Source organism: Zophobas morio, unplaced genomic scaffold, assembly GCF_036711695.1.
Source record: "Zophobas morio isolate AGI-343-1 ecotype UQ-CSIRO unplaced genomic scaffold, CSIRO_AGI_Zmor_V1 ptg000002l, whole genome shotgun sequence".
Taxonomy (NCBI): domain Eukaryota; kingdom Metazoa; phylum Arthropoda; class Insecta; order Coleoptera; family Tenebrionidae; genus Zophobas; species Zophobas morio.
In genome coordinates, this window is record NW_026972107.1 from 25,081,648 (window position 1) to 25,101,044 (window position 19,397).

General features: G+C 32.5%; 2 protein-coding genes across 6 annotated transcripts in view; one reads left to right on the plus strand and one right to left on the minus strand.

The window, feature by feature from the left end:
• Positions 1 to 1,415: 1,415 nt before the first annotated feature.
• LOC135122805 (protein transport protein Sec61 subunit gamma) lies at positions 1,416 to 2,370 on the plus strand. The gene is made up of 3 exons (XM_064047246.1): positions 1,416 to 1,550; positions 1,653 to 1,750; positions 2,110 to 2,370. The coding sequence occupies exons 2-3, from the start codon at positions 1,657 to 1,659 to the stop codon at positions 2,220 to 2,222; spliced, it is 207 nt and encodes a 68-aa protein (XP_063903316.1). The 5' UTR covers positions 1,416 to 1,550; positions 1,653 to 1,656; the 3' UTR covers positions 2,223 to 2,370.
• A 3,842-nt stretch (positions 2,371 to 6,212) lies between these two features.
• LOC135131432 (activating transcription factor 3) overlaps positions 6,213 to 19,397 on the minus strand; it is a 60,204-nt gene continuing 47,019 nt past the window's right edge. For 4 of the 5 annotated variants that reach the window (XM_064059186.1, XM_064059212.1, XM_064059195.1 and 1 more), the window contains exons 3-4: positions 12,214 to 12,255; positions 6,213 to 8,047 (exon numbers count right to left, since the gene is read on the minus strand). In XM_064059186.1, the coding sequence (XP_063915256.1) occupies positions 7,475 to 8,047; positions 12,214 to 12,255 (615 nt within the window). In that variant the 3' untranslated portion in view covers positions 6,213 to 7,474. The remainder of the gene's footprint in view (positions 8,048 to 12,213; positions 12,256 to 19,397) is intronic. The other variant, XM_064059220.1, reaches the window with a different exon arrangement.

Consider the following 19,397-nt stretch of genomic DNA (forward strand, 5'->3'; position numbering starts at 1 on the left):
GCTAGTAAAAACATCTTACCATTTGCTTAATTACAAAATAAAAACAAAAATATTTATTGCAACATAAAAACTCAAGTAAATTTTACTGTTACTGCTTTTATATTTTGCCTTATTGAGTTACTTTTGTATCTTATGTCTGGTACCGGGCGAACACTTTCGAGCACTGGAGCAACCACTATCTCGAAGGACCTGGAAGAGCAATTTATGACTGAATGCGCGGCACCGGAAACTTTTTCAAACTGTCTTCCCTCCTCTCTTCTTCTTCTATCTCCATGGTTTGAACGGATGTTAATTATTGTAGCATTTCACATAAAGCAGTCGAAATTATTTGAATTGTAATTTTTACTTCCTGAGCGTAAGCTAAAAAGGCGTTACAATAGAATCCAGTGGACGAATGGCTACTTTCAGGTTTCCTCGACGTTTCATGACACCTAGAGTACAAAAATTAGGTCTCCTGTTTCCGTCTGTCTGTCGTCTGTGTCAATTTTTATTAGAAACTACCAGACCGATTGTGTAAATTTTATGTTAACCAAAATGTATATAATCATCCCCACCAACAAGGTGATGACGTCCCTTCAAGATTTTTCAGAGCAAATAAGATTTAAATTTAATGAAATAGCATACTCTACCTGTCCACGTGATTTATAAATCCGCATCTAAACTAATTTTATTCTTACTTATGTTCCAATTTTGGAGCTCGAAGAAACTTTTACGACTATTCTCAGTTACATCACCAAAAAAAATTTTATTAATATTAGTTTTGATCTCATATTGTCTCTACGCTCTTACTTAATCAGTATTTCAAATTTAAAACAAACGTGTATCTTCAACCTCGACATTGATATAACGGATATATAAAAAATAACCTAATCATACAATTATCGTTCTTATGCTAAATAGTAGTTGTTATATACTTCTATATAATTATTATGCTTAATAATACAGATACATATGTCATAAATAATGAACGTCTCAGTCGTATACATTAGGAAAGTTCGTATAAATTTTATATAATATTTAGGCAACCAACAAGACAACGGAGATTATAAAATTGCATAAATTACTTAGGATTAATTTTGATCTTATTTAAGTAACTTTTGTGACTATAAATAACGTTAACAAAAACGTCATTACAAAAGTATAGTTGCAACAAAAATTATTCATCTATTATATGTTACTGAAAAAATAACTGTTGCTCAATATTGACAAAAATCTGAATTTTCATCAGGCTCAATTTAAAGTTCCCGCGTGTAATGGTTTGTTCAATAGCACCAAAATCAATTTTAAACAAGAAAAAAGTTTTGTATACGATTTTCTTCATCATAATGTCTTAAAAGACTACAACAATATAACCCATATGTTTTAAATGCATGAAATATTTTTTCCATGTCGATGTTAAAAACGTGTCGTGAACGAACCGCTACACGTCACAACTTTCCTGCCATCGTGGCTTGCCATCTGTCAACGAATATTGTTGACGTATGAAATATTCGTAGTTACGAGTGGAGAAAGTGCACAGTTATTCAAACTCGCAGCGTCGTAGTAAAAAGGTAATTAACTCATTTTTCATTATATCAGTTATTTCGTTTGAATCGTAACTTAAAGTCAATGGTTTTAGTAAAAAACTTCTAATATCCCTATTAAATTTACAGCAAAATGGATCAAATCACGAAATTCATCGAGCCAGGCCGTCAGTTCACTAAAGATTCCATTAGATTAGTTAAGAGATGTACAAAACCAGACAGAAGGGGTGAGTTTTTCGTTTCCACATTTGTTTTTTGTGATTTTAATAACGCCTTGAGAAGTTTGAAAACTTCTCCTTAAAAATTCATTATGAAGTTGCATCTTGTGACGTGCACAATAAAATTAAAGGGCATGTACTTACCAAATGGGTCTTTTACATATATCTAAGTAATTCAAATGAAAACAACCTGTTGCCAGAGTAGATAATGTTCAAAGTATTATTTTTGTTTTTCTCCTCTGGACAGGTACCAGTTGGATCTGCCCCAAATATCGAGTAATAGTGCACTGCGTGTAAATAAACGTTGATGTCATTGTTGTGGATTAAAAATAATTGTAATGACTGATCATCCTGTTTTTTTGTTTCAGAATTTCAAAAGATCGCCATTGCTACAGCCATCGGATTCTGTATTATGGGTTTTATAGGTTTCTTCGTTAAACTGATTCATATACCCATTAATAACATTATTGTGGGTTCCTAAATGGTATTTATTACATCTCAATAAGTTTAAGACATCAAAAGTAAATTTTTATAGAGAGTTAACTTATCATTTCTAATAAGATTTTGTATTTTCATCTTCATCTGTTTGTAATACATTCAGAAATAAATGGATTGTTATGGTTACTAAACTTATTATTTGAGTGTATTTCAATGTGTGCAGATAAATGATTGCAAGTGTTAACTAGATTTTCAGAATATAATTTTCTTACTATGTTGTAGACAAGGATGGTTCTGGCTATTTAGTTGTCTGTGTATTACAGTAGAACGGCTGTCCTTCACAGCCGGTCACAATGTTTTTTTTGTTACATTGGTGCTATGAAGTAAATTGATTCATTTTATAAAAGTAAGGGTATAAAAAACGGAATTTAGTATGTTCATGATTATTTTATACATTCTAGCATTCTACATCTAATAGTTATACCGTGTTTGTGAGTATTTATGTACGTAAAAAATGTATGGAAGCGTAGTAAATTAAAATTAGTATTAAAAAAATCAAACTATAGTTTAGAATTTTACGTTTGTGGCATTCATGGTAGCAAACTTGTGAGTTATCTCAGAAAACAGAATAGAATCAAATGCTTTATATTCATTAAAAAGCATTATAGTTGCTACTGACCCCTAATTAAGATGAGACAGTTTTTCAATGAATTTAAAAATGATCACTCAGCAGAAGCAGTACTAATGGGTACAATAAAAAAGACAAAGTCACGACAAAATTTCGGAAAAAATCTACGAGACTATTTTTAAAAATCTTCAAATCAGTTTGAAATTTCGTCGAATTTACTATTTGCGAACGAGCACCTTCATCATCATTATCATCAATAAAAATGCATTTATCAGATTATAACATAATGCTAGAAATTGAAGGTTTGTAAATATATACTTCAGCAGTCTGTAGAAAGAGAACCTTAATTATTGAACACACAAGAAAAAATGAATAAATTTGTCAATGAAACCAAAAAAAGTTCAAAAATTTTGCTGCAGAATTAGTTATTGTAAAGCAATATTTTGGCTTTTCTTATTGGAAAGACTGTCACAGCACATAACACTCTTTCCCCTAATTTTATTCACAATCGGAAATTATTTAAATATAAATTGAACCAAATTTTACCTGGTGTTTCTACTACGCAGCAAAATACTGTAAAACCTTCAGTAGTTTGTATATTTCTTTCACACACAATACGACAAAAATCTATGTGACTGCTGCAAATTTTCATGAGAAAATTATAAATGGCTTTTTGGTTCAAAATGACCACAAGTGCTTAACAGGAATATTTTTAGAATTGAAAAACCACTTTCAAACGTTGGTAAATTAATTGCCTGCTATTGACGTGATATAAACTTGAATTTGAAAAGAGAATTCAATCAGCTTTTTTTATCGATTAGTGAAAATTCAGTGACGATATCATGTCGCTGATTTTAATAACAAAAAAAATATTTCCTTCATTTCAATTTGTGATTTCGTGATGAATATGGCCCGATTAGGGCAACAAGTCAAATGTCTGAGAAGCTACGAAAGGACACCACGTCGTCGTCCACCATCAAATTACAAAATTCTGTCTGACTAAAATAAACTAACTAAACGTTATAACTTAACCCACAGAAATACTCCCTACACCTTGAAAATATGAAGCGGTTACTGTTATACAAAACTCACTTGACATACACCTTATAAAACTTTTATGACTTAAGCGGCTTAAGCCAAAGCACCCTTATAAGTCAAATTGGCTGTTGTATAACTTAACTCAATTCACACATACCTAGTAAAACTTTACAGCTTCATTATGGTAACAATGGACAGCAATAATCCTTGCGGTTCGGATTCATAAAGCTTACAATAGCCACTTTGACTTATGGGTGGTTTGGCTTAGGTCGCTTAAGTCATAAAAGCTTTACAAGGTGTATGTCAAGTGAGTTTTGTAAAAATTGGAACACAACCATTCAATCCTCACAATCCATTCAAAGAATTTAAAAAGGCTAAGTAATTGCTTATAATCGATTATTTTTGAGAAAATAGACAATAGAGAACAGTGAACAAACCGTTTGGACCATAACCCGATATTTTCAAAGTGGGAGTTCAGCGTTTGTAGACAACAAGTGGTTGGCGTGTACTTTGTACTACAACGAGAAATACCTACTATCTACTACTCTAATTTAATAGTTTCTATTTTTTAGATGCAAAGATGAGGAGTGGATATTACCGTTAAAAGATTTCGTCAATGAAATGGATAAATGGGGGAAATTAAGCACAGAAAAAGAAAATTCGTTGTAAAACATACGAAAATCACTACCTAATCATTCTACCAGATCCACTCCTGTTAGGCAGCTAGCCAAATCAGCAGTTAACGAATAAGCCTTATTAAAATTAGCCTCGGGAAAATATTTCATCATTTTGTTCTACTTTACAAAGCTTATCAGATTAAAGACTACCATCAATAATAATAATAATTGCAAATTATAATTATTATAGACCTGCGTAAAATGTGTATTATTTTTGTTTCTGTTATCAAAAATTTGATTTTTTCCCTAGTTAATAAATACTTTTGCCCGAATGATTTTGAACATGTTAAAGTAGTTACGAGGTGTGTTTAGAAATTTTACCAGCTGAATTTCTTGACCGCATTTTTCAAAATAGAATCAGTTTAACACTCTGATGAAATTTTTCTGAACTTTTGTCTTCAGAGAAGTTTTTTTTCTTCAGCCTTCCACAATGACGAGAATTGTATGTGGGCTCCTTGGAACATACTTAAACCGTGATCCTGATCCGTTGCTTATTGTTCATATTTATTTTTACCATCATGTACAATATATTCATTCCAAAGATTCAAATAAAGTTGATAATGCAAATTTATGCTCGTTAGTTTTTGTGAATGTGAATCATCGCAATCACACTAAATTCTATATAGAAATTTTCTAGTATGTTTCTTAGGTGTGCCTCACTCGTTTCAAATTCAGAAAAGGAATTTCTTGTATCAGTTTCCTAATTCCGGGACAACAGGAATCAAAGTAAGAAACTGATAGTTTCAACATTTTTGACACGTTTTCTGAAGTTTCATCAAATAGGTACCCCACAAACTCAAAAAAAGGTACCATTTGAGTTGCAGTTCAGTTGTATCGTTTAAAGTTCTGGAGGAGGAGCACGTCGTTTAATTACTTTATAATTTTTTAGCTTTTGTTATACTTCTTTTTTTCACTGTAAACATTCTGGATCTCCCAAACAGACAAATGTGCTTTAAATCATTTCAGATTATGGCAACGGTGACAACCTGGAGTTTTCAAGTTCGGCCAGCTGTTGTTTTGACGATGGTTGTTCGAATTTTAGAAAATGCTAGTTGCAGATTTTCTCGAGATACCTACGTTAAATGAAACAATTGAGAAAATACTGAAATAAGTCTTTGATCGGTTTTTTGTGTTAATTTTTTTTTAGCTCTGCTATATACCACCAATGAATTTTTCAAGTGAGAAGTAAATACTGATCATAAGAGAAACTTTGACAATGTATTGTTACAGACACGTCGAGGAAACGTTCAAATTACAATTATAAATTAGTTTTCTTATATTTCTGGAAGTTAGCTAAGTAAGATTGAGTTCCAAGCAATCTAGAGTTTGCCAGAGGCACGCAGGTGTGCTAAACAGCTTCGGATTCCGCAAAGGAGACAATCTGGGTCAATTTCGAAGTTAATGGGGTTGCGGCTTTGGCGTGGGTTGTCTGAATCCCATAAAACACATTTTCCAATAATTTTTGCTTTATCTTCAAAAGCTACCAATTGAAAAATATCGTAGACATGGAAAATTTAAAACAAAACTAGGTATTCATATAGAACAGAACAAGAAAAAAAGAGAAAGTGTATGTGGTACATTAGCTACTATATCTGATCACAGCAAGAGTATTGAATATACAAGTCTTGGTTTCTCTTCAATTTTTAATTACTGCTATCTTTTTGGGGTTTCAGTAAATATAAAAGACCAGTTATGGGTAATATCATGAATTTATTTGTGTTTTCAAGTCACAGATTAAGGCACAATTTCAAAAATATTATTAATTTACCCGTTTTATTAGAAGTACAGGTAACGCAAAGGTAATTAGTTCTGCACCAGTATTTCAGAGTTAATATCAACCAAATCGGCATTAAATCGTTTATACAAATGAATTCACCAAGGCTGTAAAACGGTTTAAAAAGTTTTATAAAAACTTGAAGTGTGTGTAGAAAAAGCTGGTGATGGCACATGTTTATTTTTGATTTTTTTTCTAAAATTAGAATTTAGTTCTTAAATTTATAGATGATGCAACATCAATATCACAATTTTAAAAGTTGTCTTTTAATTTAAAATAAAAAACACATGCCAATTTATTGTTTCTGAGTGTAACAATAAGGCACTGTTTAAAAATAATACAAAAAAGGATGAAGTAGTACAAAATTTGGCGACCTTGTACTACAAAGCATGTTATGTGTGATTAAAGCAAAGTTCTTAAAGCAAATTTATGCAAATAAATTGCCTAAGTAACTAAAATACGTGTCCAAGATTATTTCTGAAATCAGCAAAAGCACCGCATTCATAAATAAAAGGTGTAGTGCGCCAAAATGCGCTGCTCTTGCTCTTCTAAATCTAAAAGAGGTAAATGGAAGTAAAAGGTACAAGACACAGTTTACGACTAAAATACCTAAAAAGTAAAATAGAAAAATATGTAATAAAAACAATATTAAATATTTTCAACACACAATAATATTAAAAGTAAAAATAGGTAAAAATTTGGCAGTAATATACAAAAATAACATAAATAATATGAAGTAAGAAATACTATTTCTATCCACTGGAATGCTAAGAAATTGTAAACCAACATTAAAATATTTTAACAATTAATATAACTCTTAACATTGGTAGCTTTTCTTCAGATCTGGTAACAAATGAGGTGACACTTAACAATAACAAGAGAATTCGCAGTTATGCTCGACACCCCACCCTGCACACGCTACACGTACAAAAATTCTAATTGGCTATAAAATGGAAGCTATGTACTTAAACTACCCAACCTCATTTCCCGTTTTTAATCTGATAGGACACGAAATAACGGACGGATGTCTAATAATACCACCACCCAGTCCTAACGAGGTGTGGAAGATGAGTGTGCGTCTGTTCCGGAGTCCCAAACATAACTGGTTCGAATCCGTTCTTATGCATAAGTATAAAAAATATTCACACTACAAAGTACAGTAAAACTTTCGAAAAGGGCTATGCCATACACCCATTATCCATCCCGGACGTGGTGTAGTTCTGGTTGGAGTAGTTGTGACACTGGCTGTTGTAATGGTAAGAGTTAAGGGGGTTATCCAGGTTGGTCAGCTGAGGCTGGTACTCTGTCACCTCCTCGATCACGATACTCGGCGCTTTAAAGTTCACGTTTGAGCGCGCGTACGTGACGCTGGGCACTCCCACGCTTGCGGGACGGCTGAACGCCTCCATGTTCTGCGTCCTGAAGCTGGGATCCACAGAGGCTGGCCGGCTGTAGGAATGGCTGTCGATGACGGAACCGACCGGAGGTAGTCGATAAATGCTCTCGCGAGTCACGGGGTTGATGTTTTGCTGGCAAAGGGGCCTATGGTGATTCAACATGTCTAGCAAGCTGCGCTTCTGGTTCTGGAGCTCTTGCAGTTGCGTTTTCAGGTCGATATTCTGAGTTTCTAGCGTTTCAGATTCGTTGACGAGGTTCGCGGTCTTCTCGCGTTTCTTCAAGCGACATTTTGTCGCCGCGATTTTGTTGCGCTCGCGGCGACGGCGGCGGCGCTCTTCGTCTTCGGGCGTTAGCTGCAAAACGAAAGAATGTGGATTAGAGAAATTAGGAAGATGTTAAACGGACGAACGGGGATCTTCCGCCCACTCTTGACATGCATCTTAAAAGAGAACGGATTTTGATTCGGGGGATTCAAGGTGCAATAAATAACGACGATATTATCTTCACACGTTTACACTACATCACCCGGTTGTGGTGATACTATCTCGTTTTTTGTTGTTATGGGTAGATTTCTCTATTCCGTATATGTATAGTAACGGTTAATAAGCTTGTTAAACTGCCAAAATCATGCTAAACCGGGTATATAATTATTTATCTCCGTAAAGGAGTGACTGACGGACAGGAGCCTGTATTTCATACGTAAAAAACACAATCAAAGTTTCTATTTCTGTTGAGAGTTTTTATGCAACTGTCACAAAAAAAGGTCTTTTCTCGACTTTTGGTCTTGATATTTGAATGTTAGTAGAAATCACTACGGGAAATATAACTTTCTATTATTAAAAGTTAAAAAGAAACTGGCACAAAATGCTGCTATATGGTTTTAAATAATTTTGTGAAAAGTGAAAGAGTAAATGCAAATTGTAACTGATGAAAATTCGTTCGTAAAAATGTTTTGCAGAATATAAAAAATTTAGTGTTACCTTCTGTATGTATGTACTGTATATATATCAAATATGTTTTTAATGGATTATGTAATTTACCGACGATTCCTAGAACGAAAATTATGCACTTTACACAAGAGATATACACTTGGCTTTTTTCTACATTTGTGGTTGCAAAACAAGTTGAAAGAAAGTGACCTCACTGACTTTTCTTTCGATGTTACCAAAAGAGTTTCTTCGGCAAATTTTAAACTGTTTTTAAACCAAAATATAATAACTGTCACACTTCTTCATTTTATTCGAGATTCTTTGTTCTGAAAATGCAGTGGTTGGCTACCAGGCAAAGAAGTCGAAAACATTTTCATTTTCAAGTATTCTAAAATGTTAAACGTTTTCGAGAGGCTTTTCATAAAGTGATTCCCATAGATCTGGAAAGGCGAAACCAAGCTTCATCAATTCTTCATTCTTTAAACTGTTAAAATTGTAATACTGAGTACGCGCCTTATAATTGACTTGAAGAAGCTTTTAGACTATGGAAATTTTGTAACAATACAAATTCAGTATTGTTTTGACATTTTTTTGGAAAGGGTCGACCGGAACGTCCATTTGAGAGATAATCTCGACATAGACATTCTCGGATTTTCATCCCTCATTTCTCTCACATTTCAAACAATTTCCTTAGACACAGACACATACTGCCCATGTGTCCAACGGTTTACAACATCTCCAATTTGCTTCTTTAAAAATGAATCGTTTCCTTGAAATTCAAGAAACTTGGCTAGAAATTTATTTTTGCAGGCGCGCAAGAACTAATTTCATATATTCCACATTCCAAGACTCTCTCTATGACGATAGTATAATAAGGAATAACAATAAAAATATCTTGCTGTATAGTTAAACCCACTGTATAAAATCTATTGATTTTAAGCTTGTAATTTCAACGTATGACTTATACAAAAGTTAGAGTGGGTAGAATTTGAATACATGTAGCAAAATCTTAGGTTTATTTACAGCATAGAAGTAACAGATTCGATCGTTTTGCAAGTTTTAGGCATGGGCACTATTAACACATCGTGTTGCATAATAATTAGCGTATCCACAGTTTCAATGAAGTGACAAAATTTCATTACGTTGCAAATCCAACAAGAATTTATGTACAGCCAATACTTTCAACATTCCTCTGACTGGAAAACTTTGTGAACTTTTCTTATCTATACATGATCTTAGCTCGGTTTTGACCACATCTGGTATCAATGTTTGAAATTGACAGATACTACACATTTACTTTTAACATCCTGAAGAGACTTCCTTTGCACCATTTACCACAAGACGTCAAATTTCTTTTTAAAATTTAACGAAAAGTAATTTCCTCATTAATATTACATTTCATTTTTTGTTATACTGTAAAAAAGCAAAAACTCCAAAATGACATTTTTTATTTGGAGCTGCAATTCTTACAAATTATTGTGGTTCTTTTTTATGTTTGCCATCATACAACGCATATACATAATTTACATATATTTGGACATATTTTGTTACTTGCCCTTGGACAATTTTGCAGCGACCACTTTGTTAAAATTTAAATTAATAGTTAACCTTAACGGGAAAATATATTTTTTACGTCAACTTTATTTTTAAATACATTTGAATTATATAAAAATTAGTTGCACCACGAAAAATTGAGATCACACAATTAGTTACCATTGTGTGTAGTACTATTACACCAAAACTACTCGAAATCTTATAATTTTTTAAACTTCTGGATATTACATACAGCATTTGACTTTAACTTAACATATTTGCATTTAAGTTTTGGTAGCGTAAATAAATCTGAAAACAACTGGCCACTTTTAGATATAAAACATTCATATTAGTACAGGATGACAATAAGTTAGTACATATGTGCATTCAAAGTACGGCATCAGATCGCATGCTTTTAGTAGCTTTTCTATTGTAAAACGGTATAATCACGACATTTTGTAACATACTAGAAAATCTAGGTGGGAAAAATTTCACTGTGCAGACTTCAATATCTACTACAGTTTCACATCGTAAATTTTTAAAACACTCCGTAACCGGATACGATTCATCCAATAAAATGAATCGCAAAAGTTAGAGGGCACAGCTTTTCTCTAAGGCTAAGGAAAGCCGTCAACGGAAAGAGTCGTTAAAATCCCACGGCAAATATAATAATCTAAGCATAGATCATTGTCTCCTACACCGTAGTTAAGTTTTTCAGTCGACGGTTTCATCTGGAACATGATGGTGAATAAATCGACTGTGTTTAGTTGAAAGTGACATTTGCATGATAACTGTTGGGAAATGTAAAAAAATTATAAAACAAAAATTTCGAATGCATTTATCACAGAATTAAACATAAAAACATGCAAGTTCCGGATATTGAAAATGAATGAACTATCAAAAGTAAAGAAAAAAAGTTAATTTTCAGTTGTTCACTAATCGTATTAGTACTTTTCCTGATGTTAAATCACGTTGATGTTACTGACGTGATCACAGTCATGATCGTCTGCAAGCTTAATTTGTGGTTTTTTATATTACAACACAGGTAATAGTGCGGCACGTTTTCTCCTCTGAAGATTCAAATTCAAAATTTAATAACATGAATTGTAAATAAAAAAACTCAATCTTGCTTAAACATAAAATCATTCTCGCAAAAAACTCGTTATCGTTAAAATTTCATTTCCCTCCTCCTAACGAGCTTAGAATAGATTCCAAGTTGTTAATTTTATGGCATGTTTTAAATAACTGAACACTTTTTTAAATATTCTGCATTTAATATACGATAGGATGATCTAAATAACGTGGACATGTTATTAATCGTTGGAGAAAATTAAATCTTACTTTTTTATTTTACTAGCAAAGATGCTCATAAATTAATTTGTATTTTGAAACAGATTAAAATGCATTTCGCAGAAAAAAAACGTGAAACGTAAAATTTTATATATGGATAACACACCAAGTAAAATATTTCATCTTTTTGGTCATTAACTCGTGATTATGACGAAGTTCAGTTATATAGAGACCGGTCTTCAGTTGTAGTATTAAAAATAAATTTTGGACCCAAACAGATGATGTTATCTTTATTACAAAAAATAATTTTGACACGAGTCTCTGCAGGCCGTGTGATTAATACAGCGCAGTCATTTGCTTAGTAATCTTTTGTAAAGACAAATCGTTTCGTTTACGAGCGGTACCTAGTAGTAAATTGGGGCTACCAAATATATTATTCCAACATGCACCTTTTAATTCAATGTATAACTGTAAATATCAGTTTGAATGGCTGCCAAGGTATAAATAACAACAGATTCTTTTAATGCACGAAAAAGTTCTGGCGTTTTTTAATTAGCAGTAACATGAGAATGGAAACGCTTAATGTCACTTCTTAACAATAATTTGCTTTTTAGGTTTATAGTTTTGTGTTTAAACATAAATTTCCAAATGTCGAGAGATCCGTGAGAGAAAGAACCTCGTTTCTGCAGAGTGTACCAAACTGATATTTTCGTTAATCATGCACTTTCTTGCATTTACTGGCCGCAATAAAACTAAATTCAACTTACTTTTGAATAATCATCAATTTCGTACCACGTCCAATTTTGCATCTGAAATTTAAAAATTCGAAATTATGTACATGATAATGAGAATGCTGGCCACAGGGGATAAGTGAACCATTTTAGTTTAGTAGTTCATGACCAACCGAGGTCGTTTTTCCGCGGAAAACTCATTCTGTGATATTCCGCTTAATTATAGTGAAGTGCAATAAAAGTGAAACAAGTTTTTGTAATCAACAAGGTCAAATTAATAAAAATTCACAATAAATAGCACTTTAGCACGCCGGGTAGATCAAAAACATGTTCAACAATAATTTTACTTGTTGCTAATCTCGAAAAGCAGAAAAATGTGCTTGAAATACACAACAAACAATGCGATTTTTAAACATTCAGGATACACATTGAATTTCAAATTAGCTGCTAAAATATTCGACCTTGGGGCTATCCTGCAGAAAAATAAAACCAAAATCATATTCTGAACGGCGACAGGATATTGCGAACAAAATGATTTTCATAACAATCGGGACATTAGCGATAAATGAAGAGTGATGATGGGAGTTGGCAGCCCTGCTTGTGCTTTTTTCATATGGGAATCCCACGCGCTGTCAATGTAAATTTATACTTGTCAAAAACGACATAAAGTGGACCACAATCTAAATACAATTTGCATTATTTCTCTGAGAGATTGTGCTAAAGGGGGTTTTACCGCCAAAAGCATTGTTTATTTTTAATGAGATTTGGCAGCGCGGAGTCGTATCGTATTTCTGAACTTAGGCACAGGTTGTATTGGACCGCTTCCAAAAAGACGCTTTATTTCATGAAAGAAACCAGTTTTGCATAATTGTAGCCTGCCCACGTCCTGGACCATCAAATACAGAAATTTGCAATCGGATTTATCAATGTTGGCCCCATAACGGTACAAATAAGCATGCAGCGTGGGATGGGCGGGCAAATGGGATTGTTTGCGATTTTGTATGCACATGTAGCAATAAAATAAATTGTATAGGAAATAGACGGGACGATGGGAGCCGAATTTACGCATAGTTATTTCTATTTTTGTCGGCGTACGGTGTTCTTTCACAAAATATTTCGGTTGCATTTGAAAGCACACATTAGCAAATAGTAGCGTGTTGGCCATTGTGTAACATTTTTCCTATTTTATTTTTTATTACTCATGGATTTACACAAGCACATGGGTCTTGTAGCATTCTGTACTTACAACATGCGATTTTTTAAATTTCGAATCGAGGTTGGCTTTGGAATGAAAATTTACGTCTTGAGACCACCACTTGTCAAAGTGTTTTTTTTTACGTTAGATAGGTATATTACTGTTCCGGATTTAACTTAAAACATTGACAGATCTGTGGTGTATGCACCCCGTATGTATCTTACCTAAATTAGAAATTTAAAAAAGTGTACGTTATATGAAAATGATACCTTTAAAATATTTCTAATATGTAATTAATTTTTAGTGTCATATATCTAAAATTTAATAAAAAAAAGCATATTCTCTTGTGCTGTTTTACATAATTTTATTAAACATGATATGCTAGATTTTCTTTTAAAAATAATAGCTCCCTTATTAGTTGCTACAAATAACTGTACGTAGCAGCTAATTTTTAATGACAAAATGATTAGTATACAAAAATAGAATCAAACATGATACTGCGGTTACCACAAGCACTACCACTCCCCAGTTTGTAATGTTACCTCCTCTAATACATTTAAATTACTTTTTGATGAGGAAAAACTTATAGGAGGGGGTATAGAAAACTAATTAGTATCGTACTGTAGAGTGTACGTCCTTTTACAATAAGTTCTTACAATTTTGGTGCTGCCAATTTCATATGGCAAATTTAAAAAAAAAGGCAAAAAAATGTATGCAGATATGTCGGATACATTGAAGGATCTTATCCCAAGAAATGTTGTCTAATTTGGAAGACCAAATTCAGATGTCAACGATGTCTACAGATAATGAAAAATGTTTTTGTGTCAACTCCTAAAAATGTTGCTATGCTGCATGTCTTGAGTTTGAAGGATTAAAGGTATTGTAACTACAGATCGTTCACTACAATCCAGAAGAAAAAGAACAATTAAAGAAATGTAAATAAGCAGCCTCGCTGCCGACTAAAAAAGTCGAAGAATCGGCGGGAAAAGTTCTCGCATCAATTTTTTGGGACAAGGACTATTATATTAAACTACTTGAAACAAGGTAAAACTGTGGCGGGGGCGTATTATTCAACTTTATTAATGCTAGGCTCGGGAAAAAATGTGAAGAAACGTTGTGTAAAAATTGCCAGTGGGACAGGGCTACATCCCTGTTCACAGTGCCGTTGATTTAGCCCCAGTCGACTATTATCTGAAAGGGAAGGAGTTTTCATCGAATAAAACAGTAACCAGTACTGTGGAAGGGTGGCAAATGAAAGATTTTTTTAAAGCTTAAATTTATTTTAAGACCTTTGTGACAAGTGTATGAAGTTAAAACATGAATAAGCTGTGCTGTATGTATAAGAGACAAAGTGTAATTTTAAAACCTTTTGTATTATTAATAACAAGTGCAGCTTTCGTACATTTGTTGGAAAAGTATTAAAAATAAAAAAAAGTTAAAAAATACTAGTTTCTGATTTTCAAGTTGTTCATTCTTAATTGGCGAGTATTAAATTTATGTGACCTTTCTTGTTTAGGTGTTATGAGTTTTCCTCCGTTATTGTTCACTACTGACAGCTTGGCGAGAGTTAAGAACGCCAACGACAAGAAGCTGCAAACCATTAGATCTTCAATACCATGTTTTATACAGGATGGCGCAATTTTTTGTTTCTCAATTAAGTTTACGATAGTGGAGTACTTTGCTAAAAAAAATAAATGAATTTAACAATTGCGAAACTTCGAAATAATTTAAAGTGAGATTTTTAGCCTAGGTATACAAATTTTTATGGAAATTAATACCCATTATTTTTTTAATTTCTATGTATCTAAGAAATAATAAATTCGTATCTTTGAAACAATTAAATTTTTATTATAATGTTAAACAACACCCATTAAAATATTTAAAAAAGTATAGACTGTATATAAATCACGAGTGATAGAGATATAAAAAATAAATTTAATTTAAGTACAGGCTCAGAGTTTATTTTGATTGCTAACATGTTTAGATACAAACTTGTATCATCATCAGGGCTATATGTTTAAAAAAAAAAAAAAAAAATAGATAACAAACAACATATACTTAGCTCTGATGATACTAGTTTGTATCGAAACATACATATTAGCAACCTAAATATACTCTGAATACTTGTAGCGTATTTCTTCTACATTTTAAACTTATGAAACCATAGTCACTTTGAGAAGGACGGAATTATATATACTTATTATATTTCACTTTTTCGTAATCGTCCAAAGTTTAAAACATCATTTATGGTTCTAGTGTCATCATCATGTATATCTCATTGTGGACTATTCAGCTATAAATATACATAGACGGTACCGTTTGAAAATTTTAGTTCTATTAAAACAACAATTATTATGTGTCCATATTAAAAAGCCGTAGTAAATGGCAACTCTGTACAGCTTGCCTCATATATTAGTTTCGACAGTCATTGATTGAGAGCTAATAATTCCTAAAATGTACTCGTCCTTGTTTACTACTTACTTTGGAATCATTGAAAGGTTGCGAAAATTTTCACCTTTATTTGAGATATGTAGGAAAATTGAGTCGCCTGCAAATCCATGATACAACTTGTTGTTCATTAAGTCAAAAAAATCGTTTATATATCAGTAGAGCTGCAAAGCTCGTAACACTGGCCTCTGTAACACACCACGTTAAGTTAGTTAACTTTCTTTGATTTGTGTTTACTGTAATAAACACGTCGCAATGTCCAACAAATCACCAAAAATTTCACCCACAAATTCTCCACTCCCAGAATTGTCAACAACAAAACGAACTATACATAGCCAGAATTGCTGATTTAAGTACCTTAAAATTAAACCACTTGGTGGAGCAAATCACTAATTTGGCAAACAAGAATTTTCTTAATTATTGTTCCAAATATTTTCGTTAAATCTTCTAAACCGTCTAACGAAAATTTTAAGGCTTCTGGATATATATACCTACTCATATTTTGTTTTATTTCTTGCGTAATCATATTCGATTTCTCTGCAGAGTTAAACATATTCTATTGAAATTGTACGCTGTGAATTATTTCGAGAAAAAATTGTAGTAGGTACCACTTGTGTTTACAAGATATTATGAAATTTATCAGCATTATGTTGAGAAACACATTAATGTGATAAAATCTATTACTTGAGGGCAAAAACAATTCAATCTAATAGTGAATATTTGAGTATCTATAGAATGTTATAAATGATAAAAAATAAAATAGGTTGTTTTTCACTTTTTAAGACTTTTTCTAATTTTCACTTGCATGGTGATTAATTTAGTTTATTGGTGGTTTGACGAAATTTCTACTTTTTTCATGACCACGTTTCTTTACCCAAATTTCAGCTTCAGTTATTTGACATTCAAAAAAAGCGTTAGAACCAACTTTTTTACAATGAATTTGCGATCCAAAGTGATTTTCGCAGTGTTCGACAAAAAACATCTTCTTTGAATTGGCGAATTAAGGCGTTAATTATCTCCGTTTTTTCCATTGGTTCGCTTTTTTCAGAATCTTGAAACATTTTCAATTTTTAGTTATATCATTCACTGGAGACTTCTCTGAAACTTTTGTCGTTTCTTATCTTTGCTGTCATTTAAGCGTTCCTGAAAGTCATCGATCTTATTTTTAATACTGTCAACTTGTTTAGCTAACATCATTTTAACACCTGATGCATGTATCGTGTATGTTTTGTGTCGATGGAATTGTATGTTGGTAGTTTCTTTTTTTTAGTGAGATCAAATTTATTTTGTTTACGTAGTCCTAATTAACTCAGTTGCAACTGAACTTCTTATTTTACTTCGTCGTGAATTGTATGAGTGATTACATCCTGGTCGGTCATTCCATGTGGGTTTTTGTTATTTATCGCTTTGTTCCGTAAGGACGATGTTTGCATTTCTGAGGGTTTAATTCTTTTGTTTTAAGAAATGTTATTTTACTTTTTCCATTTTGAAAATATAGTTGCTTAACATTTGACAGAAGGTATTTGAGTTTATCTTTCTGGAATTTCTACACTACAATCTCAACATTATACTTTTTTAAACTGCAGGATGTCCATACTAATTACAATATAGACATTTAACGGTTTCTGGTAGGGAGTATTTTTCTTAAAGTTTATTTTCGTTTCCTGTGGGAGTTGTTGAATAGAATAGCATTCCGCCACCCATTACCATAGCATCGAATGTATTTAGATCAGACATTTAGAAACATGAATAAAAAGAGGATGGACAGCTTAGTTTTCATGGTTTCCAGAGTTCTCACCAGGACTCCCATTGTGTAAGTAAGGAATACTTGCTGTGTTATCTTACTAGTATATCAAAAACAGTTTTCTTAATCTATTTCTTTAGTTAGGTTTATCTACTGCATACTTCATTTGTCCCCTACTAGGGTCAAATGGTTTTTGCTACACACATTATTTTACGTTATTAAATAGCCACAATAACAAAATTAACTTTGAATCTACACATGTTTGTACCCTATCTTTCTTTTCACAGTACTCGTTTCCGTATCTAAATCATGCAATCAATTTCTTCTCTTTCATATTTACGCTATAGATACTGTGCGTGTACTAAGTGAGCTGAACTGTACACTGATGCTCTCATATCAGTAATTCTCTCTTGTTTGTCAATATTTAAACTACGTATTGGCATTTTCTTTCCCATTATTTTCTTTGTTTCTCTCCGTTTTTTAACTTCCACCCATACATTATACAATTTGTAATAATGATTTTGTCTTCCTTTCCATATCTTCTTTACAATCTTTTTCATTTTTTCTCTCCAATTTCATGTATTTATGTTACCGTTCTCTGAATTCTAGTATTTATCTTACTACGTAGAGGGATTTTTAGTGATGCACAACTCCTTGGGTTTTACCTTGATAATGCACTGCACACACACGGGGTTCATTATTTTCTGTCTGTCAACATCGCTGTGAAATCTCACCTTTAGATAGTGTTAACTTTGACTGTCAAGCCCCCACATCAAGTTTTTACTTTTATTTTTAAATGACTGCAAATTTTCCCTTAAATTATAAATACATAATATAAATAAAGCTTCACTTTACATTTTCAAATTAAGTAAAAATCTACCATCAAACAGCATACCGTAATTTGCAATTACTTATCAAAATAACCCCTGTAACCGTCTTATTAAGCACTCTGCGTGGGCTCGACAGGGCAAATAATGTCGTTTGTTTCTGTATGCATCTGCAACGGTTTCTACTACTAACAATAAATTTGCGCATTTATGTGTGTCTCTGAAAACGGCGGCTATAATTGAAGCGTGTTAAAAGCTGAATTTATGGAAACTTTCTAACTAAATTGGCTGGCATTTCCCATATCTCTGATAATTGCACGGTTGGGCTCCTTTAATTCAATGAAAAACGCAAACAATATTGATAAGACAGAGGAGTTCTCAATTGCCGTCTGTTAATGTGGGTCACAGAAACTATTTTATTTAAGTATAGATAAGAAAAATTAGCTTTTACGTTGCAATTTTTTTCAAGAAAGACTACTAAGCTGGCTTAGAAGTTCCAAGGCAGCAGTCGTGATGGCCACAATTGGGCACAATGATTCTTAATCAGAAGAGCATATAATTAGGGAGTACGTTAATTAAGTGATATTCGTGAGCTTGCTTTCAAATGGACTTAAATCAAGTAATACGAACTTTTTCCTTTTAGATATATGTAGTAATTAAATGTATTAATACTTGTAATTAATTGTCTGACATTTAGCGTTATTGTAATTTTCGCGTTTGATTCTTTTTGCCAGAAGGTAATTGTACTGATTTAACATTATGAGCTGGTGCATGCTAATCTATAATTTTATAATGAATGACACGAAAGATTTATGTAAATTCATATTTTTCCAACTTACCGATAACCATCTATTTTTATTTATATCTTACGAAAGAATCATGCATTTATTTTTGTAGAATAATGGAATGAATTATCATTACAAAGCACAACAGTGAATTGAATTTTAAAACTAGTTACATAGTAAAATAAACAAATATGGGAGTTCCTGTTTTTAAATTCTTTACT

What these genes read in the sequence shown, in the direction of transcription:
- LOC135122805 (XM_064047246.1), top strand. Translation starts at nt 1,657, where the DNA reads ATGGATCAAATCACGAAATTCATCGAGCCAGGCCGTCAGTTCACTAAA. An exon ending in TACAAAACCAGACAGAAGGG is followed by an intron (nt 1,751 to 2,109) that starts GTGAGTTTTTCG and finishes TTTTTGTTTCAG; the next exon opens with AATTTCAAAAGATCGCCATT.